The sequence below is a fragment of the Schizophyllum commune genome, assembly GCF_000143185.2.
Source record: "Schizophyllum commune H4-8 unplaced genomic scaffold SCHCOscaffold_6, whole genome shotgun sequence".
Classification (NCBI taxonomy): domain Eukaryota; kingdom Fungi; phylum Basidiomycota; class Agaricomycetes; order Agaricales; family Schizophyllaceae; genus Schizophyllum; species Schizophyllum commune.
The window spans coordinates 264909-290479 of record NW_026089543.1 but is presented as its reverse complement, the minus strand read 5'-3'; the positions used below and the strand labels follow the sequence as shown (position 1 = coordinate 290479).

At 58.5% G+C, this 25571-nt stretch overlaps 11 protein-coding genes across 11 annotated transcripts; 3 read left to right on the top strand and 8 right to left on the bottom strand.

The window, feature by feature from the left end:
- Window positions 1-338: 338 nt before the first annotated feature.
- On the top strand, window positions 339-1337 carry SCHCODRAFT_01297870 (uncharacterized protein). The gene is made up of 3 exons (XM_050341397.1): window positions 339-543; window positions 589-650; window positions 709-1337. Exons 2-3 carry the CDS (start codon window positions 643-645, stop codon window positions 1250-1252), a joined length of 552 nt encoding a protein of 183 aa, XP_050199883.1. The 5' UTR covers window positions 339-543; window positions 589-642; the 3' UTR covers window positions 1253-1337.
- Window positions 1338-1919: 582 nt separating this feature from the next.
- On the top strand, window positions 1920-3097 carry SCHCODRAFT_01212746 (uncharacterized protein; the record flags this gene model as incomplete). Its single annotated transcript, XM_003031906.2, has 4 exons — window positions 1920-1988; window positions 2041-2130; window positions 2180-2299; window positions 2350-3097. The coding sequence occupies 4 exons, from the start codon at window positions 1920-1922 to the stop codon at window positions 2896-2898; spliced, it is 828 nt and encodes a 275-aa protein (XP_003031952.1). The 3' UTR covers window positions 2899-3097.
- A 455-nt stretch (window positions 3098-3552) lies between these two features.
- On the bottom strand, window positions 3553-4830 carry SCHCODRAFT_02502199 (uncharacterized protein; the record flags this gene model as incomplete). The annotated part of the gene is made up of 3 exons (XM_003032346.1): window positions 3553-4512; window positions 4566-4683; window positions 4778-4830. The coding sequence occupies 3 exons, from the start codon at window positions 4828-4830 to the stop codon at window positions 3553-3555; spliced, it is 1131 nt and encodes a 376-aa protein (XP_003032392.1).
- Window positions 4831-9006: 4176 nt separating this feature from the next.
- On the top strand, window positions 9007-10286 carry SCHCODRAFT_02501705 (uncharacterized protein; the record flags this gene model as incomplete). Its single annotated transcript, XM_050343114.1, has 3 exons — window positions 9007-9420; window positions 9477-9648; window positions 9697-10286. 3 exons carry the CDS (start codon window positions 9007-9009, stop codon window positions 10284-10286), a joined length of 1176 nt encoding a protein of 391 aa, XP_050199882.1.
- Window positions 10287-10975: 689 nt separating this feature from the next.
- SCHCODRAFT_02279054 (uncharacterized protein) lies at window positions 10976-12028 on the bottom strand. Its single transcript, XM_050342257.1, has 2 exons — window positions 11965-12028; window positions 10976-11913 (listed from the first exon to the last, which is right to left on the bottom strand). Exon 2 carries the CDS (start codon window positions 11880-11882, stop codon window positions 11031-11033), a length of 852 nt encoding a protein of 283 aa, XP_050199881.1. The 5' UTR covers window positions 11883-11913; window positions 11965-12028; the 3' UTR covers window positions 10976-11030.
- A 24-nt stretch (window positions 12029-12052) lies between these two features.
- Window positions 12053-13782, bottom strand: SCHCODRAFT_02624887 (uncharacterized protein). Its single transcript, XM_003032347.2, has 6 exons — window positions 13583-13782; window positions 13410-13533; window positions 13269-13358; window positions 13068-13219; window positions 12929-13014; window positions 12053-12872 (listed from the first exon to the last, which is right to left on the bottom strand). Exons 1-6 carry the CDS (start codon window positions 13709-13711, stop codon window positions 12341-12343), a joined length of 1113 nt encoding a protein of 370 aa, XP_003032393.1. The 5' UTR covers window positions 13712-13782; the 3' UTR covers window positions 12053-12340.
- A 665-nt stretch (window positions 13783-14447) lies between these two features.
- Window positions 14448-15819, bottom strand: SCHCODRAFT_02624885 (uncharacterized protein). The gene has a single exon (XM_003032348.2). It carries the CDS (start codon window positions 15646-15648, stop codon window positions 14674-14676), a length of 975 nt encoding a protein of 324 aa, XP_003032394.2. The 5' UTR covers window positions 15649-15819; the 3' UTR covers window positions 14448-14673.
- A 336-nt stretch (window positions 15820-16155) lies between these two features.
- Window positions 16156-18595, bottom strand: SCHCODRAFT_02577704 (uncharacterized protein). Its single transcript, XM_050343888.1, has 11 exons — window positions 18294-18595; window positions 18179-18242; window positions 18078-18126; window positions 17979-18020; window positions 17881-17929; window positions 17794-17826; window positions 17721-17735; window positions 17351-17521; window positions 17221-17274; window positions 16947-17164; window positions 16156-16739 (listed from the first exon to the last, which is right to left on the bottom strand). The coding sequence occupies exons 1-11, from the start codon at window positions 18387-18389 to the stop codon at window positions 16523-16525; spliced, it is 1008 nt and encodes a 335-aa protein (XP_050199880.1). The 5' UTR covers window positions 18390-18595; the 3' UTR covers window positions 16156-16522.
- Window positions 18596-18716: 121 nt separating this feature from the next.
- On the bottom strand, window positions 18717-20868 carry SCHCODRAFT_02541203 (Aldo/keto reductase). The gene is made up of 8 exons (XM_003032349.2): window positions 20444-20868; window positions 20353-20388; window positions 20151-20297; window positions 20056-20101; window positions 19643-20007; window positions 19229-19578; window positions 19042-19174; window positions 18717-18856 (listed from the first exon to the last, which is right to left on the bottom strand). Exons 1-7 carry the CDS (start codon window positions 20510-20512, stop codon window positions 19141-19143), a joined length of 1047 nt encoding a protein of 348 aa, XP_003032395.2. The 5' UTR covers window positions 20513-20868; the 3' UTR covers window positions 18717-18856; window positions 19042-19140.
- A 243-nt stretch (window positions 20869-21111) lies between these two features.
- SCHCODRAFT_085278 (glycoside hydrolase family 13 protein) lies at window positions 21112-23330 on the bottom strand. Its single transcript, XM_003032350.1, has 6 exons — window positions 23134-23330; window positions 22883-23082; window positions 22696-22818; window positions 22322-22640; window positions 21924-22273; window positions 21112-21873 (listed from the first exon to the last, which is right to left on the bottom strand). The coding sequence occupies exons 1-6, from the start codon at window positions 23230-23232 to the stop codon at window positions 21408-21410; spliced, it is 1557 nt and encodes a 518-aa protein (XP_003032396.1). The 5' UTR covers window positions 23233-23330; the 3' UTR covers window positions 21112-21407.
- Window positions 23331-24074: 744 nt separating this feature from the next.
- Window positions 24075-24971, bottom strand: SCHCODRAFT_02577694 (uncharacterized protein; the record flags this gene model as incomplete). Its single annotated transcript, XM_003032351.2, has 4 exons — window positions 24075-24486; window positions 24542-24664; window positions 24718-24819; window positions 24873-24971. 4 exons carry the CDS (start codon window positions 24969-24971, stop codon window positions 24220-24222), a joined length of 591 nt encoding a protein of 196 aa, XP_003032397.1. The 3' UTR covers window positions 24075-24219.
- Between the last annotated feature and the right edge of the window lie 600 nt (window positions 24972-25571).

The window sequence follows — 25571 nt, the reverse complement described above, 5'->3', positions numbered from 1 at the left end:
TGGGGCTGGTGCTCTCCGAAAGCTGAAAATGCTCGAATGATAAGCTGCACGTATGCGCGTCCCCGTTGATCCTCCTGGCTGTTTTGAGTGAAGAGACCTCCTCTTGTGGAGCTTGGTGCGTCGCAGTGCATCTAGCACTTCACGCGAATTCTGACGCTCAGCGGAAGGTGCTCCGATCGTCACGACCTCAATTTGCTAGATCGACCAGCATATTCGTTCTCATGCTGTCCCTGCTGTATCCAGCGCGACGCCGCCTGAAGAATCGAAATTTGTGGACACCGTGAATGATATCAGACCGTACCAAAGGCTACATGAACTGTCCAATCCCTCGGCCTGCGACTGCCTTCAGCACCATTGTATCCGACGTCCTCGATATCCCCTTCCGACCAGGGTCTCGTCTACCAGGATCAAAGCCGCATGAAACACTCCGCTTTCACTTCCACTGGACTTACGCGTGATGAAAGACATGCCCATAACTCTTATCCACCGGTCCTGGAGCGCTTCACTATGCTCGCCATCGCGTCTGCTTTTATTCGTGTGCAGGTAGGTTATGATTCTCCCACTTCTCTACCATGTCCTCATGGAAAGTGAACACCGGGAACTAGCGTTACAAGGTCCTTTGGTGACACGAACTTCAACTTGATGTCACGGTTCGATTTCCATTGTTTCCCGAAAAGGGCAAAATCACTGACCATTGTTCTCGCAAAGTCTGTGGCAAGCCCTTACGATCCTCCCCACACGATCCATGGAGCTTAAGATGACTCTTCCAAAGCATGCCGCGCTGCTAGCCAGCCCATCATCCATGGAGCAGTTGCGAGTGGCACGGCATCCGCTAACGGTGCTCTCAACGGTCGACTCCTCCGCGCAGCCCTCTCCCCCCCGGTATAGCCCAACATCATGGCTGCGGATACTGTACCGTGTATTGTCTACGCTATCTGTGCAACGACCGCTGACGAGCATCCAGGCTCAGCCGGGAAATCCGCCCGCTCCCGTATCGGCCAATGAAGGGCACGTCTGCCCTCCACAACGCGGCTATTACGTCGCCCACATCACAGGACTCGACGCCGCCCCCTGCTGCTGCACGCGCTACGGAACCTACGACTCCAAGCTGCCTCGGCCATGCGCATGCTACTCGCTGCGCCCCCGGCTTCCTAGGTCTACTTCTGGTGACGCGGCCTCACGAGTCGTTTCCTCGGGGCGCCGCAGCACACGCTCTCCGTTCTCGACGGGCGCTCATCCTGGGGACCAATGAGCGCGCGGCGATTCGTCACCCGAGCTGGCTCAATTTGGCCTCTCGCCCCGAACCCAGGTATCTAATCTGATATGTTTAAGCGCCGCTTTCCGCATTGGGCCAGGAAGACGTCGAGGGATGGCCAGGGTGCAGGGCGCCGACTCCGATGCTAGCCTCGGAGGGTATACCCTCATCCTCGGGGCAGGTCCGCCAGCGACTCGAGCGCCCCCACGAGCCCGCTGACGCGGACGGGCGGGAGCAGCCAGGACCAGCAGTGGAGCGGTACATGCAGCCGGGTCGCATACGGGGTCCGATGGTGCATGTGTGCAGGCGCACTCGCCTCTGTACGATCCCCTCCTCGAGCGGAGCACGCCCGTATTATCAGGGCACGGGGCGAGGGCATCGAACAGTCACTTTGTGGCGCAGCGGTGTCTGGAGGACGCGGGAGATTTTTTTCGAGGGTCATTTTCGCACCCTTCGGAATCTCGACCCGCACCACTTGACGGTCGCGTGGCATCGCCCTTTTTAAGCGCAGCGCGAACGCCGATCCTTTCCTCCATCCCCCACTTTCTCCCCCCCCTTCTTGGCGTGCCCGGCGCTCGCGCTGTCCTCGCCTGCGCCTGTCAGACACAGATAGCGCTACCTTGTATCTTCTGTATCCCTTCCACGTTTATAGTTCACGACCATCATGCACTTCTGCGACCCGGCCATCGAAAGCCACGGCGGCGTGAAGCCTCTGATCACCTTTTACGAGGGGGTAAGTCTTCACACTGCACGCGCGCAGCTCTGTACTGACCCCTCTTGCCCAGGGTGCGATCACCACCGTGCTCACCAGCGATGTCGTCGCGGCCGGACCGCTTCCTAGCAACGCCGGCGTGGCGATCGCTACCTCCCCTTCGGTACGTCCTGAGGACTCTTCAGCCAGATCTCCCCCTAACGCACGTATAGGGTGGATCCCAGCCGGCTCCCGCTCACGACGAAGAGGCCGCCCACGATGAGGAGGTTGCCGCGGGCGCGCTCTTCGACGACGCCGAGTCCGCGGGGGAGTCGGATGACGTGAGCTTCAAGGTGAGCATCTTGGTCGAAACGCCCTTCCAGATCACTAACTCGCCGCCTAGTCCGTCACCGACGCCGATCACGATCGCCTCCCCGCTCCCCTCACCGCCCACGATGACAAGTACGCATTCGGCGCACAGGTCATGGAGGCCCCCACCTTGGACGAGGTCCGCGCCGCGACTAACGATCTCGAGGCCATGCTTGATGATGGGGCGTCGATCTTCTCGACGTCTTCGGTTGACTCGGCGGTGTCCGCTGAATCCTCGACGTCGTACTCCTCGTCAATTACATCCTTGGAGTACGCCTCGACCGTCGCCGGGCCTGCGGCGGCATCCCCCGCAGCTCAGATCGCGGCGGCCTCCTCCATGTCTCAGATCGCGTCGGCCTCGACGGCGTCTCTGACGTCCACCCTCTCCGCAGCCTCGACGAGCTCGTCGGCCTCCGCGGCCAGCACCTCCTCCAACGCGAGCGCGGTCTCCACCCCCGCGACCTCGCCTTCCCTCAGCATCCAGGCTCTGGAGAGCGAGGATGAAAGCTGTGTAGACGAGTTCGGGGTTCTGCACGGCCCTGTGCAGGACTCCCTGCGCAACCGGCGCGTGCGCCGTGCGTGAGGAGCTGCGCGACGAGCGACCGGGGTCCCTCGCGTAGGCGACGCGAGGGTACCTCCCGCACAGGACATCGCCAAAAGTCCTGGGCGGTGAGGGACAACCCCGCGCGGGGTAGAGGGTTACCCCCTCCTGCAGGCTAGGAGCATGTACAACGAGCGGCTCGATATCTCGCCTACTAATGAAGCTTCACGATGTTACTTACCATATGCACCGTCGCTATCTACCGTACTACTCCTCGCATCTGCTATACTTACCTTGCATACGCTTTGTCGCCTTGCACCCGGATCCACACACCATGTACCATTATATCCCTGTCTGTTCGCGTGTCGGGTCCCTACTTATTTGTATATATATATCGCGCTGCGCAGACCCAGTGCTTCATGTGTCCAATGCCATGGCTGATAATCTCTGTTGGCTGTGAATTCTCAAGAATTCGAAATGTCGCTGCAAGTATCTCGGAAAGTCGTCTCTTGGGAATGGTGGAACATTCACCTCGTAATTGACATCAGTCTGTCGATTGAACCGCAACCAACTCGCATGAAGGGGCAGTCTACACTCCAAGTACACTCCAAATTCGAACGCCAGGTTCACATAAATATACGAATACAACAACTCGGTCTCTGCTCGAACACCTCCGCACTGTCCAACCACCGACTACTAGACGACCTCCCATTCCCCGTCCGCGCCGCTCCCGTCCTCCCGCGCCCCCGCCAGCGCTCGCTCAAAAGCGGCGAGCTCGGCGTCGGAGATCATGAAGTGCTCCTCTTCCTCGTCATCGTCATTGTCGGCTGAGTGTGTTGGGTGGTAGACCTCGCCAGCTGCGCCGAAGGTCGGACGGCACCTCTCGGGGGCTGCGCCAAAGGCATAGGGCCCGTCATCAGCCGCACAGTACGAGTCTGACACTTCGTCGCCCTCGAGGTCCGTCGTGAAGGTTGCCCCATGCTCCTCGTCCCGCATCGAAAAGTACTCGAGACCATCGGTGTCCTCCGGGTAGCCCTCGTTATCGTCATCCGGGTACCCTTCATCCTTGCGTGCCGCCGCCTCCAGTTGCATCATCTCGTCGTCCACCTCGTACTCGAGCTCGTCCATGTCGCGCTCCATCGCATTGATCTCCGCCTCTAATGCCTCCATGTCGTTCCGCTCGTCGCTCTCGTTGAGATGAGCCTCGACCTGCGCCAACCGCGTCGCGCGAGCAGCCTCCTCCCGCGCCACCCTAGCAGCCGCTTCCTTTGCCTCCCTCGCCCGCCGCGCCATCTCGACTTCGCGCGCGCAGGCTAAGAGGGCTTTCTGGCATAGCGTCTTCGGCTGCTTGACTCCAAGCATCCGCTCGAGGGCCGCCAGGCGTTCCAGCCTCGACTGACTACCGCCACGCTTCAGCTCCGCGATCTCTTCTCGCGTGCACTCGTAGCCGTGTCGTCGGGCATAGGCCTCTTGCGCGCGCGCCTCGGCCTTGCGGTCTAGATACACTGCATACCCGAACCCGATCGTGAAGTCATGTCGCGCGCGGCGGAGGTGGAGGTGCGCGTGTGCGCGGAGGCGATGGACGGGGGTCAGATCGTGGTCGGTGATGATAGCCAACTTGGCGTTGTCGAAGGAGTCTTGTGTCCAATTGGCTTGCTGCGAGGCGTGTGTATCAGGTATCGTGGAGATATGAAGGTTAGGTCACGCACCTTCTCGTCCTCGAAGGAGGGGTGGACTACCGTTGTGGAGGAGGGTGGCAGGGGCTCATCGGAAGGAGCAGCGTCGATCAACGAGGTCCCGGTGGTAGTAGGATGAGGAGATAGTGAGCTGAGTGGCTTGTGTTCGAGTCCACGGAGCCACTGCAACGTCTGTGCGGGTTCAGCCCTCAAGCTCGCGCCACTCAAAGAAGATCTCAACACACCTCACGATCCAATTGAGCATCCCTTGCATTTCTGCCCCACCCCATCCGAGCATTATCTTCCGGCGCCATAAGCCTTGACGGAGAGCAAAAGGATTCCAGATGGACGATCAAGATAAGTGTGAAAGAGAAGAACAAAGCGCGCGAGGTCACGACACTGAAAGAGGATCACGGTCTATCCACGTCATCAGCATATTGCCACATATTACATGATGTTTTCTGGCCCTCTCCTGCTCCGACTGCGCGCCGCCACCTTCGCAACAGCCATCAGCTACCTTCCGGGGAAATGGTGAGAGAAGAGAACACGAGGCAGTCACGGGATCGGAACGTGTTTAGGATCCGCGGGAGTCCGATTATCGGGATCAATGCCGCTGTTCTGGATGGATGACGTTCCTGGCCATGGATGCCTCTGCGCTGCGAAGGAGAAGAGCGGTGAGTGACTGAGTGGCGATGGGAGAGCTGGGAGAAAGTTGTGCTTTACCTATATCATCACAGAGTCTGACCGTAGCAACTCTGCGCTATGGGAATGATGGTGCGCGCGCTTGGCAATCCTTTCAGTGTACGTTGTGGCAAGCACTCCCTGGACGCGCGCGGTCTGACACTGCAGGCAAGACTGCTCGATTGGACTTAGTAGGTCTCGTACCCTCAGTGCTGCAATTACGAGCCCTCGGCCTCATATTGCATCTCTTTTCCGACGAGCTTCTCCGCCTTTCGTCCGATGAAAGCGGTGACCTTTCTCGAGCTGGGAGTGCCGACATTCTCTTGTTTTAAGAGACGAGCCCTTGGCTCATCCACTTCTGTACAGTTCGTCAGCGCAATAGGGGAAGCTGCGAGGCCATACGAACTTGCGCTGGTAGGGTCACAAGAACCCTTCCGGCGCTTCGAGAGCATAGCGTTTAAGAGACTCTCTTTTCAGATTCCTGCTGCCTGTCAGCCGAGATACATGACCTTGCGTCAGCTTTTGACTCCAACACACCTTCCCGCTGGGCTTGACTGCTGCGCTTCGTCGCTTTAAGCGCATTACTGCCTGTTTACGACTCGCCAGGTAGTCTTGCTCCCAGGTATGGACGCCTTTCCCGTCTCCTTGGACTCCCGAAAAGGGTAAAAGAACGTGCGGTGCGTCGGCTGTCAAGGTATGTGTATGCCGCATCTAGTCGCACTATGAACCTGAATAGCAGCTGACCGTCCTGAACAGGGTAGCTGGCTTGCAAGCACCGTGCACAGCGGCTAAGCCTTCACACTCCGACGCGAGAATTCTCTGGACGACAGCGAGGAGACTCGTACCTGTGCGACTCGTCGAGGCTAAGCGGGGAGGCCTCTGCACCGTCGTTCGAACTTCTTCGGTATTCATCGCTCGACAGGGCTTGGCGTGACCGCTGTACCATCCTCATGAAGATGTTCAGCATTTCCGACGTATGTAGCACTCAGTATGAGGCGTGAACTCCATTCTGACCATTAGAGAGCGGCTGGATTCCCAAATGGCTGAACAAAGACCGGACGAGTCTATGTCAAAATGTATCGGTGAGTATACCAGCGATTCATGTGTCATCCCCACTTACTGTGAAGTATTCAGACCTTGGTGGATGGGGATTGAACAGGCGAGGGCGAGCTTCGGGTTTCGCAGACTGCAATAGTCGTAGCGGCTTCAGGTTGGAGAACGCTGGTCAACCCAGCTAAACTCATCGTCGATGTCGCTTTATCGCGTACAATGCCATTCAGACTCTTCGGAGCGCTTAGAGAGCGCATGATATGTTAGACCAGGGTGCGTGGGGCAGTCTCTTGAGGTGATCGTGGAAGTACAAGGCGAACGGCCGCCGCTTTGCCGTGATGACTCCTTGTTCCGTTCTCTCATGGTCTCTCGGTCTCGATCCTCAACCTCCGGACCCGACTTCTGTCTTCGCGCTCGAAGCTACATTGACCTGAAGAACAGCGCATTCATGATAAGACTGACACTCGAAACCGCGAGCGAAGGCAAAGGCTCTCGTTGTAATCGTGTGATCGACAATGCGCTGAGAAGCTGGGGCCTATCGGCTTGCTCTGCCTCCTCGTAGACCCATTGGAAGGGCAATGAGGATGATTTGGATAGCCCGGTGCGTCACCCTGTCCTTTCTATATGAACGCGAACGCTGACATGTCTGCGCGGGGATTAGGACGCAGGATGATCGACGAATTTACTGGATCGCCCTAGGTGCCCAAGCACGGGTGCCCTTCATGTACGACCCATGCTCAATATACACGTTGAACTCTTCCATGATATGCGCGAGATCTGTCTGGGCTTAATCGTTGAGACTCAACAGTCATGAACCAAGCCGTGGCGCCACCCACGTCGTATCCTCAATCCACAAACCATTACCCTGGTCAGAACACATTGGTCTGTGTCTCTATGTATTCTGCATTTAACGAGGAGACTGAAGCGCGCGCAGTATGTAGATGTCCTGACGGCTTGATCCTCGGACGAAGAGCACTAGTACGCAGACCTCCTTCCCGCCACTATCCATCCATGATTACTAGCTCAGCCACCCGAAGCAAGGACCGCGTATTCTGCAGCCCTTTAAGCCGATGCGAACCAATTCACGCTGGTGTAATCCTTACGCCAGTTGAACGAGCTCTACGTGAGTGGTCGTCCAGGGAGCCCATGAGTAACTCCCTTCGGTTCATGTCCATCTGCTCGATCACGCTTCATGCCTCATGTTCCCTGGCGTATACGTAGCTCATCAAGCACCTCGCAGAGATCGTCCTAGCTAGCCTCTGCACCAAGCCCGCGAGCTTGCGTTCGGCGGCGTCAATACTCCACGCGGAGATCACGACAGCGGGAGGCGCTAGGTTTATTTTAGATCCTTCTGCGTTATCCAATGAAGCCACCGCGCCCTGCTCGTCCTCAAGACACATGCAGCGAACTCGTCGCAATTGCCGAGAATATCTGTACCCAGCAACGGACGGCGGCCAAATCTGGCGATCTAAAGTCAGCAAAGGGGAGGTTCCCCGCATCTCACGCGGATCAGGCGTCGAGGCTATGACGCGCGGTCCCGTACCTGATGATTGGGAACGTCCTCTTCTTTCCTGCGTGCTCGTTGGGGCCTGCCCTGCGGCGAGCTGGCCTACAGCTCTGCGGTTGATTGTAGGACGCGGATGGGTACGTAAATATGGTAAATTTGAGGAAGCGTTCACGTTGACGAGGGGCGAAGAAGGGCGCGATAACATCAGTCGCGGAACGCATGGAAGACACAGAACACAGGTCTGCACGAACTCACTTTTCGAATCTCACAAAATCACCTCCATTCCCGCGTCATCACCTCTGCAGCCTCGTGCACAACGCGTCGACGTCGAATCCCACACGGACCGCGGCACAGGCTCGCCGACCGGCGGCGAATGCGAAATTCGTCGCTGGGAGTGGGTTAGGGGATTGTCCCTCGGTGTGGGATGCGGAATCGCCACTTGACAGATGACGCGGGATTGTCGCCCAGAGTGGACTGCGAGGTCGACGCGGAAACATCTCCACCTTTTTGATCGGCGTGCATCTTTCGACCTCCCATTGTTCTCCATTCCAGATTTGGCTGTCGAGCTTCGCGTATGCAGACGTGCTGCGCGCCTGGCCCTCGCCTTGGTTCTTCCGCCCCGGTCTTCTGGTTCTCCTGCCCCGCGCCCTGATATCTCTGCCCCGGACTCCTGGTTCGTGTTCCCCAGCCCATGTGCACTACATTCTATGTTTTGATCTGTTTGTTCACAGATCTTGATTTGTTTTCTCCTGGCCTTGATGTGATTGCGCGTCGTGCTTTCGGCGCCTTTATATAGACGGGCGGCGGAGTGGCTCGAGAGCATTTGCTACCCCTCCTTTGCGCTTTGCCTCTCGGCCTCTGCTTTGGCCGTCGTCGTGTCGCGTTTGGTGGCTGTCGCGCGCGTCTGGCTGCTGGGAATCCCCGTCCTACTTCGGACCGCTCGACGCGACTTCATCGCCCTCTCGATCTCGGACACTTGGCCATCGTCGCGCGGTCGGTCGGTCGATCCAGGTCGTTGTTTCTTCGTTCACCCCGTTGAGTGTCATCGCCGCTGCGCGGCTCGAGCCTCAGCCAACCCCTCTCTCGAGCTCTCAACGGCTCTAGAGACCTGCTTCGGCGGCGGTAGGCCTCGCCTCAACGGCGTTTACGACGACCATCCTCAGCCTTCGACGCTCCTCATCAACCCGGACCCCATCCTCAATCCATCTTCTCCCCCAGTCTCACGTTCACCATACCATGCCCGTCTACATGCGCGGCTTCCTCCACCGTACTCCCGACTGCCGGCACGTCCCCTTCGTGCCATCTCCCCTGCGTAGATGCTCGAGGGCGGACCCGTTGTGCAGCTCGCAAGGGGCACAGGAGACGCTACCGCTTCGCTCTGTGATCTCTGCCGCTCCTCCGGTTGCGAACTGTATGACGGCCCAGATCGTAACTTGCACGGTGCCCCAGCTTGCGCCTCGCGCGGTTGGGAAGATGCACATGGGTGAAAGCGAAAGCGACGCTGACGACGACGATCTCCTCAACGACTGGGATTTCCTCAATGACCTTTCCGAGATCATTAACGGCGAGGACGAGGACCGCGCGAGTCGCCTAACCCTCTTTAAGGAGCAGCGCGACACATTTGCCTCGTTTGAGCGCTCCTATAGTGTGGTGCGTCCTCTCTAGCTGTTCACTTGAGACTCCTTATGCTAACCCTCTCCCCGCAGTTGGCGGACTGGCACGAGAAGGAAATGGCCGAGTTCCAGAGGAGGCGAGAGATGGGCGTGCCGCTCGTCGACGACATCGATGCCTACCTCCGTTCGCATTTTCACCGTGCCCGCTGCGCGTTCGTCGCTCGCCCCAGTGGAGACTTGGAAAAGTATCAGGCGCGCAAGGTGTGTACTCCTACCGCTTAGTTCCTCGCGCGATCGGTGATGGCTAACCCAGCACGCATTCAGGCAAGGGCTCAGGCGGAGGCCGCGGCGGAGGCACGCGCATGGCTTGCGAGCGGTGGCGTGGTCGACGAGGCGGTGAGGCGCGCGCGACTTCGTGCTCAGGGGAAGGAGGACAAGAGCCACCCCGTCTACCGGAACCGCCAGACCTGGAAGCGGAGGTACGAGGCGATGAAGGCCGCGGAGGTAGCGAAGGCGAAGGCGGAGGCGACGCTAGCTCAGGAGCGAGGAGAGATGTCCGAGGAGGAGGTCAAGAAAAAGGCGGTGGGGGAGAGGGCCAGGAAGGCGAGGGCGGACAAACGGGCCTGCGATCGCGCTAAGAAGGATGCGGAGCGCGCGCGCAAGTTTGGTCATGCCTTTCCGAGCTTGGAGAAGGAGAACATGCCCGCGCAGCAGGCCGCGACGGTGCAGGACAACGGTCCAGAAAAAGTTGGGCCGCCGAAGCGCCAGCGCCTTCCGGCGAAGAAGCCCACGCCGTCCGCCCTCCTGGGCGTCGGGAAGCCAGGTGGCCTGCGCTCCCCGACGCGTAAGCCTACGCCTCCTGCCCTTTCTACGCGCGCCATCCTTGGCTCTCTCAGCTTCTGAGGTGATGCAGCTGTCTGGATCGCGTCATTGGTGATTCGAACCATCCGTCCTTATTTATGCTGGCTTGTGATAGTATATTTACAGAGTTCGATACGTGTTGCTGGAGTTCACTGTACAGTAGTATGCGGGTTATATGGCATCGGTGACTACTGCCGCCTTGTGGAGTCCATTGCGCGCGAACTCCTCCACTGTTGTGAGGTAGTTTCACGGCGGTATGACCCAATGTTTACACAGAGACTATCCACTGCATGCGCAAAGTCAGCATCGACCAGCTCTCCAAACCTCCCAGAAACCGCTGCCACATCTCAAGAAGCCAAGGGATCTCATGCTCATCGCTACGTATCTGATATCCGCCTGAAAATCGAGTTAAATGTTGATCAAGGGCACGCAGGGTGACGAGCCACACTCACCATGATACAATGGGCCTACTGGCAGCGCGGCAAGCACCGGTCAGCGCCATAACGCTTGATGGACAGAGGAAGAATATTGTCAGTGATCGCCTTGGGCACTGTAGGGTCCAGATGAATGTCGATGTGGTCAAATTTTGCGCCGTTGTTGACCAAGTACTCGTCGAACATATATGCGTGTTCTTCGTCCCAAACACCGCCATAGATGAACAGTGTCAGGCGCTGTAGGGGCCGACAGCAATCGACCACCTCCAGCATCCAATGCCAGCACTGGATCTGTCGAAAGGCGAATAGTACGAGTTTCAGTTCGCGCAGATCTTCGAAATAGTTCCCCATGTCAGGCGCAACTAGCAGGCATCGGAATCAGATGTTTGCCTCGGAAAGATGACATACCTAAGTTCGGATAACACCCGAATGTGATGCACTGCAGCTTCCATAGCGGCTCAATAGCCAACATTCTCCATGCGTGTGCATTCAAGTGTTCGACATAGGTCAGATCCAGATCGACGATGCACCTAGTGTTGGTGCGTGCGAAGGGGATCAGCGTAAACTCAATGGGAATCTCTCCACCGTACAGAACAAGTTTGAGGGGGTCATGGCATGAGTCAGGGGGCATCTCGGATATCCCAGTATTACCCCAGATAACCTCGTCGAGCGTGAGTTGGCGAAGGCGAGGCGGAAGGGTGCGTAGGAGACGATCTGGAGCGTGCACGTTATGCAAGCCTAGTTCCACCACGCTCGTGCGCAACAGCGCGTCGACAAGCGCGTCTCCCAACTCCGGCGCCCGGTCATCCGACAAGGCCACCAACTTCAACGTGTGCAGAAGAGGTAGTCCGGGCAAGAGCCTGGGGAGGGCGCTTTCTTGCGAGAGCCCGTGAAGCAGGACCGGGAGGCCATCCCATCCGGGGCGTTCAGACACGACGAGGAGAATGCGGATATATTGGGAGAGACGGGGCGTTTTCTCCAGCGTAGCGAGCAGCCGTTCGGGCAGGGTGCGCGCCCGGCGATTCTGGTCCGCTGGGACGAATTCGGGCACGGTGACTCTGAGCTCCGCGAACAGCAGTTGCTGGCTCCGCTCCCGCATGGATCGGTGTGCGAGCGCACATCTGCATAACGACTCGTAGTCCATCTGGGCGCCTAAGCGATCGAGGATGAGGTCGAGGAGGTCCTGCGGTAACAGCGGCGCCATTGTTGAAGATCGAGTACTGCCTGCCGCTGTGCTGTGGAGCGTATTAGTACACGGCGGCAAGAGATACGACGCTTGAGCGTACGATGAGACCCGACGTATTCTGCGATGGCGAACGCGGACGAGAGGCAAATCAGATCATGTTCTTCGCCTGGGAACTGGCCTGCGGGGTTGGGAAGACTGCGATATCGGCACTTTCCGAAGCACAACTACCACCTGTGCTGAACATCCCTCCATCTCTTTAGGCATGACAACCCCGTATTCTTGAGTGTAATCTTGCTCACACAACTTCACGCAACCCTCGGCCCAAGTACTGTCCATGTCTAGATAGCAAGCAGGTCATTGCAGCATTAGTCCGGCCATGGATACAGCGTACGATAGTTGAGTAGATCCCCGATAGCAGCGAGTCCCGAAAGCAAACCAAAAGTCCATGCACAAGAAACACGACACGATATCTCCCCTTACGCCATCACACCGACGGCGCCCGCGATGGCAGCCGCCGCCACCCAGAACACACCCGTCCACGCGACGCCCTCGGCGCCGACGCGCACGCCCACGGCCGCGTTGCTACCCGTCGTGTCCGCGGCCGAGCCGGTCGTCGTGCTCGAGCCGCTCGCGCGCGACGAGGAGCCAGAGCCGCTGCCCGACGCGGAGCCGCTACCGCTGGCGCTCGCCAGCGCCGAGTACAGCTCCGAGCTCGTGAACGTCTGGCAGTTGGACGACGCGGGCACGCGCGGCTGGTACGGCATGGTCGTGATCGCGCCGAGCGACTCAGGGGGCTGCGTGTAGGTGGTGACCTGGCCGTCGGAACCGGTGTAGACGCCGGGGAAGTCCTGGAGGTCGCCCTCGCAGGACTCGAAGACCTTGTCCTGGGCGTTGTTGGGCGCGTTGTACGCGCAGCCGATGCGGTCGTAGATGTGCTGGCAGTAGTCGGCGGCGTGCTCGTTGGACGGATCGCAGACCTTGAAGCAGAACGCGTTGCCGCCCATGAAGCTGAGGGAGGTAACATCAGCGGGCGATCCTTGCAACAGAATACATTCTCAACTCACTTGTGCCACTCAATCATCTGCGTGTACTCGTCGCCACTCGAGCTGAAGGCAGTCGAGTAGACAAGACCACCCATAGGGTTACCACGCTGTCGGACATGGTCAGCATTCCTTCTCGCGTGATCGCGCGCCGATAACTTACGAGATCGGCACCATGCGGGTCGAGCTCGCCACCAAAGTCACCATCCGCGATGTTGATCTTAGTCTGGTCGATGAAGCCAATAACCTGGACGTAGGCAGACGTGCGCATGAACTGCACGCCGGTGAGGGCACCCTCGGGGATGAGACGCGTGCCTGGGGCGAGGTAAGGAATCGAACGTGCGAGAAACGAGAGGAAGCATACCGCGTCCAGGCTTCGTGCACCACGCGACTTCCTCGCCCTCCGTGTCAGCAATCATGGAGTTCGGTTCGGACGGGGCCCAAAGGCAGAAGTCTGAGGAAGTGTGAGCTTCATGCGCGAGCTTGAAGGATCGTAGGTGCGCACCATCGAGGGAGTTCAGGAAACTGGTCTGGCACAGGGAGTCCTGTCCCTCGGTGGTCGAGTTACAGAGGTTGTAACCGAACTGGGTACCGCGGATGAGACCCTGGTCAGTGTCGACCTTGTAAGGCTGGAGGCGGTGTCAGCGTCTCGCATAGCAGCACAAGACGACCACGCACAATCTCATCCGGGTACTTGAAGTGCTTGCTAGCCAAGGGCGTCTCGGGGAAGGTACCCGTGGCCGCTTGAGCCTTGACAAGGCCGGCCAGGAAGACGGACGATAAAAGGACTGGCGAAAGAGGCGACATGGCTCTCAAAGTGGATTACTGGGATAGGAAAGTGAAGAGGCTGTCTGTGTCCCAAGAAACCAACGAGTGACGGGGTGACTTCGAGTCAACGAAGAGGCAGACGATGGTGGGAGGAAGGAAGAGCAGCTTGAGGACTCGAGTGATCGTGCGGAATGTATGTAGCCAGGCCCGGAGCGGAGTTTGAACTTTGTAGTTATGGAGACACGTGGGCTGCATAGGGGCGATGGTCTATTATTATGTCTGCATGAGCAGCCATCTCTCATGGGTCTCTGAGCTTAGGAGAGGTCTGAGCTTGTGAGAGATGAACATACGGTGAGTTTGTGGGTGGTTGTAAGTCCCGGCTCGACCATAGTGGAGTCCGCAGCATATGGGTGTGGCGACGCGAGTTAAGAATAGAACTTGCGCAAAGAGGACTCTTCGAGGGAGCGACTGAGAAGTTAGGCATGTTGTACTATCTCCAAGGTAGCTGGAAGGCCTTCCATAACACATTTGACCTGGACTAGCACGTTTCTCGAGCCTCTCGTTTGGACTACGTGTATGTCCTTTGCAGTCAGAGTCGGACGGCTGTCCTGCGCCGACAGGATGGTGATACGCAGACGACTACCACGCAGAGGCGGAATTTAGACCTGCTGCAGATTTCATGATCCTTCACCGAGCTCCGCCAGAAGAGATTTACGAAGCAGACCGGAATCAAGCTCGTGGGAAGTTGAAGTTCGGTATTTGCCGAATGATAACGTGACCTGATATGCTTTGGCTTGAATTCGGAGCTATCCCGGCCTCCTCCTAGGTATGTTACCCTGACATCTCTTCGAGGCGTCTACTGGACTTACTAATTACCACAATAGCCGACGATGGCTGTCGACCAACTGACGCGTCTGACGGTACCGCAAGACGCATACATAGCAGTCCGCGCACAACGAATCTGTAAGTACTCATCCAAAGGCCATGAGATGGCCCGTCGTTCATAGTGGCGACTGATCCTGATTACTAGGCACCCGTCGCAGCGGTTGCAGAGGGCGCGGACCGCGAGGTGCGTGTAGGCTGTCCCTCGAGCTCTGCATACGCAGCGGCTGCAGGCGAGGTGGCGAGGGCGACTCCCACCGCGGCGGTGGCGTCATGGGCTGCCGCGCAGGCGACGCCGACCCAGCTCTCCTCAGATCATCCCAGCGCGAAGGGGACGCCGACTCGCGGCGCTCACGCGCGTAGTGCCCCGCGTGGGTCGCCGGCACTGTATACGGCTCGACATGCGCTGAGCTCGGGCGGGAAGCGCGACCGAGGGAGAGGTGGGGTAGCCGACCGCGCGATTCGTCTCGCTCCTTGCCTTTCGACCGAGATCTGCTCCTTTCTTGCTGAGGAGCTTCCTTTGTCTCCTTTGCAGCAGACGCGCGGCCCAGCGTTCCACCGAGGGTCGAGAGGACTGACGCGCGCCATCCGCGCGGTCTGTCAGCCATGCTGGCATGCGAGACAGAGCTCGAGTACTCAGAGAAGGCCGAGCGTGGCTCCTGTGCAGGCGAGGAGGGTGCCAGGGACTCGGAGGGTGCTCGCATGAGCTCGGATGGTGCTCGTGTGAGCGCAGATGGCTCCCGCGTCATGACCGAAGGAGCACGGGCACCGAACGGCGTAGACGACGAAGGCCGAGGGGCGGGCGACTGCGAGGAAGGCATCCTTGGCGATGGCGTACGCGGCTGTCCGAACGTCAGCCGCACGGGTGTCAGCGGGCCCAGCTGGTCGACGTTGTCTCCGCTGAGTGGGTCGTTATCTTGTCGAGCGCGGACGTCACTGTGGTCGGCTCGACATCGAGGGCCATCCGGGTCCAGGTTCTGCAGTGGTGGCACCCCATCGCGCCTGAGCGGAGACAGCGTGCGAGATCCAGGCGGTGGCGTCTCATCCTCCAGAGAAGGCTCCTGCGGGCCCAGCAGGGGCGACCGCTCCCGCATACCGAAGGGCAGCGACACCTCGCGCGTATGAGAGTGTGAGCGCCGTTCGGCAGGGTCCCTTCTTCGCTCGCTAGGCTCTCTTTGCTGCTCGCCAAGCGCCGCATGTGGCTCGGGCGAGCGAATATGCTCCCGAGGAGATACAAGACCGTCTGCCAGTCCGCCGCCTTCATGCCCATCCCCCCGAGCAGACCCGCCCCCGTCAACCTGAGCTGGAGGTGCTGCACCGGGCGGTAGCTGCCGAGGCCCCTTCTCGATCGACGAGCGTCGATTTGGATGCAATCGCAGCAGAGACGCCGAGCTCGACGGCGACGCCGCCCGCGCACTAGGGCCGGTAGTCCACATCGCGGGTCCTGCACCCCTGGATCCTGACCGAAGTGGTCCCGCGCTCCTCGACCGTGACCCGCTGCGGCTGTCAGGACTAGTACCCGTCCGCCCACTACCTTGCGCATCGTATCCCGCCCCCCGCGCATCGTCGTGCCCCGTCGTCCGCGCATCATCGTGCCCCGTCGTCCGCGCATCTACGTACCCCGGCGGCAGCTCGACGACGCGCGTATCATCTCCATGATACACCGTGACCGGCGCGCCGCCGAGCCCGTGCACGACGTACACGCTCTTCCGCTGCGGCGCGACGAGGCGGTCAGCGAAGGAGGGGGCGTCTGTGGGTAGGTGTGGTGAGTACTTGACTTCGAGACAAATAGCGATCGGGTCAAAGAAAAAGCAGTCATGGCGGAGAAACACCCGTTATGGTGGGGAAACAACAGTCGTGGTGGAGAAACAACAGTCATGGTGGAGAAGCACCCGTTATGGTGGACAAACAACAGTCATGGTGAGGAAACATCCATCGAGAGGGCTCAACAAATCCAGGACGCCAAAGTCAAGCCTTCCACCTACCTTCCCTGCCTCCCACGTCCGCATCCGTAAACGGCACGACACGATAATCCGTCGGCGAGCCTGACCCCGAGCTCCCATCACTCGGAAAGCGCCTGCGGAAAGCGAGCCAGGCGGCGAGGGCGCCAAGGAGCAAGCCTCCGACAAGACCGCCGACGCCGCTGCCGGCTGCGGCACCGGGGGAGATGCCGGAGGGGAGGGAGCTAGGTCTGAGGTTAGTAGGTGATTTATATGCGGCTGTATGTTAGTATATGACCGCATATATGCAGGTCAGCGACGATGAAGTCAAGCGCGCGCATATACGCTGGCTTGTGCGAAGGGATGGGATCGTGAATGAATGCATAGCTCCGGAAATCAAGGAACAGGGCGCAGAAAATCAAGGAACAAGGCGCAGAAAATCTACCACTCACGTGTTCCCCGAGAGACATAGCGTGTCTTCGCCCTCGCCGACCCGGATCGGGCGCGGGTAGAGCCATTGCGCGCCCGTGCTGTCCGCGACCGCGGCCCAGAAGACATTAGAGGCGGAGAGTGCGACAGTCCAGTCAAGGGCTCCGTCATCATCTGAGTTCGAGGCACTGCTGTCCTCGTCCGTAGTGAGGTTGTACGGAGGGTGGCCGGGTGGAAAGATCTGTGAAAGAACACGGGATGAGTATCATCAAGTACAATCGAACAAGTGCAATATACCGTCAAGTTATACGGCCCCGTCCCATTCTGCGATGCGAAGACAACACTCGTGCACTGGGCTTCGTATCAGCCAAATTCATCCGTTCCCCTCATACATCGACCGCGCGTAGGCAAATAAGCCAAAACTCACCTCCCCCGGCCCGTTCTGATCATTCGCCAACGTCCCATCGTCATCTGTAGCCTTCACATCCAGGAGCGCGGGTGCGTCGGGCAGGGACGAATTATCGCAGGTTGGGGTCGAATCAGATGCGAGGACGGAGTATATGCGCTGGCAGCCGCCGGTGTTGCCTGCTGAGTCGAACTGGAGCGAGAGATGGTGGGAGGAAGGGAGGGAAGGGGCGACAAGAGATGGTGTGTGCAATTGAGAGGACATATCGAGTGAGATGGTGGGAATTAGGAGGAGGATAGAAATAGAAGGAGGATAGGAAAAAGAGAGGCGATGGGAGAAAGAGAGTTCATCAGCAAAGACTCCAGAGCGGCAGATCAGCGGGAGAGCTTACCATGCATATTTGAAACTACAGGAAGATGCGTGATAAGTCGATGGGATGCCGTAAGGACGGTACTGGCGCGTACCTGGCTTTGCGGCGGAGAGGTGACCTGGTAAGCCTGAAAGCTATGATCAGACGCGAAGGGGAGGGATGAGGGAAAGATCGAGCTAACCACGCTGTTCCCGTCCCCCGCGGGGAGCGTAATCGGATAATCATAGGCTCTTAGGGCGCCTAAGCGGAGGGTATGCGCATGTGGAGTGGGGGACGTACGACGAGAGGACCGTCAAGCTGTACGGCGGGGAGGGTTTCGGGCTACGAGGTCGGTGAGGTTAGTCTGTTCTGAATGAAGGAAGCGAGGTGCCAACGTACTCTGACGCGCCCTCGGAGGTCCATTGAATGGTCAGTGTGTCGCACTGCCCTGTGAGATGTTCTTTAGGAATGGCCAGGCGGGTGAGGGATGTGCCACGTACGGACCACGGGGAAGAGGAGAGGTTGCGCGAGATCATCTGGGGAGTAGAAGTCGAAGAACCACGACTGAGCAACTATCAGTAATCGTTGTTCACGCCCTTGTGGCTGATCGCGCACCTGAGGTAGGGGATCGACAAACGTCGCGCGCGCTATGCGACTGAGTATGCAGACCACACCGAGTCCCGCGCGCATCCCTCCTAGTCCTGCCTTCATGCTGGTTGGGAACGAGATGGGGGGACCCGGGGTACGAGCGCCTGGAGGTGATGCCGAGATGTCCAAATCTCACAGCGTTTGGGGTACTTGCGGGGTCGTCTTGGGCAAAGGCGCCCTTCTCCGGCACCGTACGCTACGGCGGACGTGCAGCAGAAGATGGGAGCGGGAGACGAGGAGGAAACGCGGTCATGAAGCGCTGATGCTGATGGATGTTCGCAAGCGCCGGACCCACGACGCCACCTGACGCCACATAGCCATCGGCTTTAGCCGGGGCCCGATTCTGTGGACGGTGACTCGTCAGCTAATTCTTTTATCTCTCTTCTGGCTGCTTACTGCTTGACCTGTGCTTGCTTGGCCCTTCCATCGAGCGAAAACACTCGGGAGCCGCGGAATATCAGTCTCCTTGCCGGAACCGCTTGCGACGCGGACATCTCATGGCGGCTGGCGAGTCTCACGACAGTAAGTAGGTGCGCGCTCGCATTGCCCTTGAATTCGAATGATGGAAACTATCGTATCACCACGTCTGTCTGAAGCGAGGCGTGTCTGATGACACGGCCTCCCAATGACTGGAGCTGTAGGCTCAATATCTTCTCTCTGACGTGTTGCTTATGGCCTTGACACGTCGAATGGATATTACTCACGATAGTTTCAGGTGCCTTTCGCGTCGGACAGGATAACAATATCGAGAATACGCTTTACATGGTCTTAACTATGTACATCTCACCTCAATTGCATCGCACATGCTGAATTTTTACGCATGATGCATGACCGCCTTTGGCTTGTACCTGCAGTCATCCTTCGTCAGCACAGAAACCAGAAGAGTAAGGTCCGCCACTCACGGCTCCTCCAAGTACGCAACCTCCTCCTTTGTCAGCTCGAGGCCCCCAATCGCGCTCTCCAACGCCCGCTCCGGCGAGTTCGCCCCCACAATCGGGCTGTCCGTCTTGCTTGCCACCCACGCCAGCGCGACCTGGCTCATCTTCCAGCCTCTGCGCTCCGCGATCTCCTGCACGCGCGCGATGATGGCGCGGTCCGCCTCGGACACGTCCCCACTCATCATGGCAGTCACGGCGGTCTCGCGGGCGGTGGTGTCCGACTTGAGCGGGCGCGCTAGCTTGCCGCCGAAGAGAGGGGAGTAAGGGATGACGCCGATGCCGTTGAACTTGCAGTAGGCGAGCATCTCGCGTTCCTGTGGTGTGTCGTCAGCTTCCCTCCTCTTTCCCTTCACCTCCATCCCAACGGACACTACTCACCTCCTCCCGATACAACAACGACACCTGGTTCTGCATGCTCACAAACTTCGTCCACCCATTCTTCTCCGCCACCGTGTCCAAGTGCGCGAACTGCCAGCACCGCATTGCGCTTGCGCCGATATATCGCACCTTGCCCGCATGCACGAGATCATGCAGCGCCTCCATCGTTTCCTCCGCGGGCACGGTCGGGTCGAAGCGGTGGATCTGGTAGAGGTCGATGTAGGGCGTGTTGAGGCGCGCGAGGGAGGCGTCGACAGCGTTGAAGATGGCGGCGCGAGAGAGGCCGGCACGGTTGAGGTACTCGCGCGTGTTAAGGAGGTCGGGGCGGGCGCGGGAGACGGCGGTGGGGTCTTTGCTGACGAGGTCTGGGTGAGGTGAGTAGGTTGCAGGAGGGTAGGGGGGATATGACGTACGGAAGCACTTGGTGGCGATGATGATCTCTTCGCGGGGGATGTTGTACTGGCGGTGCGTTAGGTCCATTCTTTTTCCCTTTTGATGATAGACTTACCTTCTCAATGAACTTAGCTAGCATCCGCTCCGAGTCGCCATTCGAATAGTTGTTCGACGTGTCGAAGGTGTTGATGCCCATATCCCAGGCCGTCTTCAGGATGCGCAGGCTCTCCTCCTCGCCGAGAACCCATTTCGCTCCGAAGGCCTGAACACGATAGTAGGTCAGCATTGCGCTTGCATACGCTCTGCATCATGCTCACCGCCCACTCAGGATTTCCGAAGCTCATTGTGCCCAGCTAGGGAGTCGTGAGCTAACACATAGACGTACGATGCACACCAACCGGGACGTACAATTGGAACAGAGATGCGCAGACCGGACTTGCCGAGCTGGCGATAGGTGACTTGGCCTGCAGCGGACATGCTAGATGGATTGCTTTGTGGAGCTGAGGGATTACTAGTTGCGAAGTTAGAAAAATTGGATGCCGTCGTACCATCTCCTCCGCTCCCTTATATCCCTACTCTCTCGGACGATGACCCGCGAAAGTCGAAGTCATCGAAGCCAGTCGCGGCTGGCATCCGCGTTGACCAGACGCGGAGGAAGTCAAAGGCCGCCTTCGACGCATCCTACGTTGAGCGCGTCGAGGGTGGCAGTACCGCACTACCGCTTCGAAGGCGAGTTGAGACAGCGCCCGAGCAGAGCGCTCTCTTCCAGCTGCAGACTGCCCGCGCGACGTGTGGAGAAGCAGAGCTTGAGCGCCAGCTGTAGTCGACAAGGGGTGTGTAGAGCGGTCATGACACGATTCTCGCTTACTTCAGAGGGCTCGATTAGAAGTAGAAGTGCAACAAATCGATGGGCGCTTATATGCGCCAGCGGCGGTCATCCCGCTGAATGCGGAAGCCAGCCGCTTACTGTTATCGGGAATCGCCGAAGGTCACGGGGTTTATGGCCGACTTTGACCTGCCCCTAGGACCTTAGCCACAGGTAAGTATCCCAAGACGCTCGAGGGGACCGCAAAAGCTCAAAACCACAGCGAGCACATTCTATTAGAGGGACCCTGCCATTGATTACTACCAAACAAGCCCGATATCTAGAGGCCAGTAGTCCGTAAGGTCGAATTGTGTACACCAGTATCAGCAATATACTAAGAGTAAGAGTACAGTACCTTCAACCTCAATGTCCAGGGTGTAAATAAGGATAGTAGGTGTTTAAATGAGTCCATAACGACCACATGAGATCCCAGTAGAGAGTCAAAGCAGGATCTACCGTCGCGCGAGAGATTCACCATCGAGGGCGAAGGAGCTACCGCCGAGGCGATTATAGCGCGGTGACAACGAACGCGACGAGCGCGGCGAGACCCGCCATGGCAGAAACGCGCATGCTCATGGCGCCACCGGCCTGGTCCTGACACACACCCGCATCCGAGCTCAAGTACTTCGTCGGGATGAGCACCTGCGGCATCCCCCCACTCGACGTCGCCGTGACCTTCCCGCTGCCGTCCGCGGTGACGGTGTTGCAGCTGAGCACGTCCACGAGCTCTTCGTTCGCGTCGTACGCGCCGTCAACAGACCACGACGCCGAGCCGCTGCTGCCGGTGTTCGTGAAGAAGCCGAGGAGGGGCGGCTTGGACACGGCCATCGCGCCGATGTCGGACTGCGACTGGAAGGCGAGCTTGGTGGTGAGGAAGTTGGTGCCGGCGTTCATGGCGGACTTGCGCGCGGCGTTGAGCGCGACGATGCCCTTGTAGAAGGCGTTGTCGGTCGGGTAGCCGGAGAGCCAAAGACTGAAGGCACGTTAAAACGGATTCATAATGACACGATGGCTGAGACTCACGCTTCGCGGTTGGCCGGCTCGTCACCACCCGTATAGCCCTGCTCTTGGCCGTAGTAGGTGATGGGAATACCGTCGTGAATGTAGTTGAATGCAATCGCATTCTGAATTAGCGACTTGTCCGAGGTCTTGCTCGCCAGACGCGCGTAGTCGTGGTTCTCGCTGAACGAGCCGGTCATCAGCTCGCCGTTCTTATACTTGTCCTGCGCCTCGGTGACGGTGTTCTGGAGGGCAGAGAGATCACCGCTGGTGTTGGTGAAGGCGTTGACGAGGGCGAAGTAGGTCGGATAGTCGAGAATGGCATCAAGGACCTCGGTGTAGTCGGCAGCATAGGTGACGTTATCGCTCAAGACCTTCGGACGTTAGCGAGGTCGTTCAAGGTGTTGCGAAAGACTACTCACCTCGCCGATGGTGAAGACGCCGGCAGAGCTGGCAAAGTCGGGCCAGAAGTCCTTGCGAATGTGCTTGACGGTGTCGATGCGCACACCATCGAAGCCGTAGGTGCTAACAATGTTCTTGACGAAGTCGTTGAGCTTACTGGCGATCGCGTTGTCCTCCGTGTTGATATCATAGAGCGCAAGGGTTTCGTCGCCGAGCCAGCACTGCTCGACCTCCGTCTGATTGCCCTCGTCCTTGATCCAGCATTGCGGGTGAAACGAAGAGGAGCCAGAGACGGGCGAGAAGTTGTCGTAGTCAAAGTTCTTGCCGCTGCCAGCGAAGCTACGAGGACGTCCATGTCAGCTACCGCATCCCCCCAGAAGCAGCCGCGACGCACTGGTTCACCACCACGTCAACCATGACATAGATGTCCTTGTCGTGCGCAGCCGACACTAGCGCCTTGAGGTCGTCTTCGGACCCGAACCTGTCGTTCAGCGAGTCCAAATCCTGCGTCCAGTACCTGCAGGGAAAGGGGGACGCGGCGATCAGTAGCCGCCTAAGCGCCTTTGCCAGGCACAACGCACCCGTGGTATGCCTCGCCGTATCCGAGGTCGCCCTCAACGTTCTTGACGACGGGGGAGATCCAGATGGCGTTGAATCCCATGCCAGAGATGTAGTCGAGGTGGTTTTGGATCGCCTTCCACGTCCCGCCGCAGTATTTCCTGTCCGCCGTATCGCAGGACGCGCCGGAGTCGTCTTCGAGCGCAAAGCGATCGGTGATGAGCTAGAGGTAAGGGTCAGCGTAGCTCGCCGTGCAAAGGCGTGTGCGACGCACCTGGTAGATCGTGCGCTGACGCCAGTCATCTGCGGATGCGGCGAGCGCGCTCGACGCCAGGAGTGCGGGGAGCAGGAGGGATTGCATGGTCGGCATCATGGTAGAAAACGAAGGGAGTCGTGACTGCAAAGGAAGGGAATGGAAAGGCGGCGTTCGAGGCCGGGCGTAAGGGAGGGAAGGGGACCGGCAATGGTGGTGGGAAGAGGATTAAGACAGCGGCCGGAGGGCGTGCGCGCCGAGTCCCCCGGAACAAGGATATGCAAATACGGAAGTCTAGCCACATGCCCGGTAAGAAACCGGTTGCCGGCCCCTTTCTGCTGTCGATCATAGTCCCGATCCGTCTGAAGGCGAGCTTGAAGATGGTTGGCGGCATGCTACGCAGGCCAAATGTCTCCCATGGCCCTCTCAAAGCTGTCCAGAAGGTCTGCCTGAGCATGAGAATGACCTCTTCGCGTGAGAGCCGTGGCGAGTTGGCATGTGTTTGAATCCACCTGCGATGTCAGCCAAATGAATGCAGTGCTCTTAGCCACGAAACGGGGGTGCCCAAGCGAGGAACATTCAATTCTGCGTCCGAGGTCACCAATTAGAAAACTTCAATCCATATAAATCGGCGTCGGCGACGGAATTACTTCCGGAGCCCGTGGCTTGTCGGACGGAGGTCGCTCGCCAAACTGCAGTCAGAAAGGGCATGGGATTCGTCCAGACCTGAAACACTGTAGAAGGCTGAGCAGTTGAATGTCGAAGAGCGGGAAGAGTGCTCCGGAGGTTGGTGAAATGCGCTCTTACGTGGATCAGGGGCAGTTTTCCGCCTCGTGGCGCTCACGTGATGGCCACAAGGCCTTCCTAATCGGTTTACAATAGCTGTGGTGCGCTAGCGATTGGTTGTGAGCCATGGGTAGCCATCATGTTCTTGTTGAGTGTGCGAATGAAGCATTAAGCATGCGTGAATGAGGGCGACGAAGCCCAATCATATGCAGGATCCATACATAAGTAAAATATCTAATGCCTCTACGACGGGCTGCCTAGGATGAAGCTACACTACCCGAGTGCGCCATAATATGTGCGGAAAAAAGTTGAGATGTAATGCTACAGAATGTCTGGGATTGTGGATCTGATCGACAACTGCTGGCCTTTACCGGCGCGCACCTTAACAAGCCTTGCCTTCCACGTCCTCATTACCCGCGCGAGGAGGAAGCGCAAGACAATCCGCCGCACGTATACCCAGTCGCCGCGCAAGCGCGGTACATCCTTTTCCCAATGATCACGCATCCCCCGCCGTTCGTCCTCGTCGACCTCCCCATGCTTCATGTATTGCACGTAGCAGAACTGTGCGTGCGCCATTCTGCGCTGGTCCTTCGGAGCGTATACTGTCAGACTCAATCAACGAAAGGGAGGGCAGCGGACGCACCTTTGCGTAGCAGTAGCTGAGGTACTGCTTTGTGCCCCTCCGTCCGTACGAGAACTTCTTCCTGGCGTACCAGAGGTGGCCGAGATCTCGCGTCTCGGCGTTCGACTTGATGAGCATTGTGCGCTGGGGTGCGTAGTCAGTAAAGAGGGTGGGGAGCAGAATAGTAGGCGACGCACGGAAGCGGCCTCGATGGATGGAAGGTCGCTGGGGTATCCGGGCCTATAGATCCTCTGCGAGTAGATGTTGAATGAGACGGGAACGAGGGCGCGCGTCGGGGTCTACGAAGAGTGGGTTAGGAAATCATTCGGACGGAGGAGAGCGGTACACGCACCTCGGACTGAGTTTCCTTGACCTCACGGGGCGCAACGTACGAGGCAGACCCCTCCGCGTCCGTGGTGTAGCGCAGGGGAGAGGGAGCCGGGACGACCATAATACCCAAGAACAATGCCAAGAGTTGGCGGAGGAAGGAAAATGAGGATGGGACCCCAAAGGGCGAGGACCACTGGGGAGGACGAGAGATCCAACGACGATGAGTGACGGTCGGGAACAGCCCAAGGGTAACCGCAACAAACAGGTGATCGCGAGTCACAACTTGAACAAAGCAAGCGCAAAGGCTCGCATCAGCAGAATGCGGCGGATCCCGAACGGCTGCCATCAGTGGCCATTTCGAGCGAACAATGGGACACTGAGAACCTGCACGTGAAGTCAGCGCTCCACGGACATCAAGCGGGAAACACCTCATGCACAGATGGGGAGTGCGTCGCAATGGCCTCCTCGGAAGATCGTAGAAATTGAATCGATTGACGGTGATCATATGCCCTGCATCTAAGGAAAGCAATGATCGCAATGCGCGCCCATGCTGGGGATGTATCGCTGAGTCGTCCACACCGCCGTAGAAGACTGTCGTGTCAGCACATAGCCTGTCTTCCCGGTCGTCTCGACGTCTCATGGTGTCTGCGAATCGCCCTCGAGCGTGGCTCGCTGCTGATCAAGCTCACCAGACGTCCCCTTAGTCTGAATGGCTACGCCT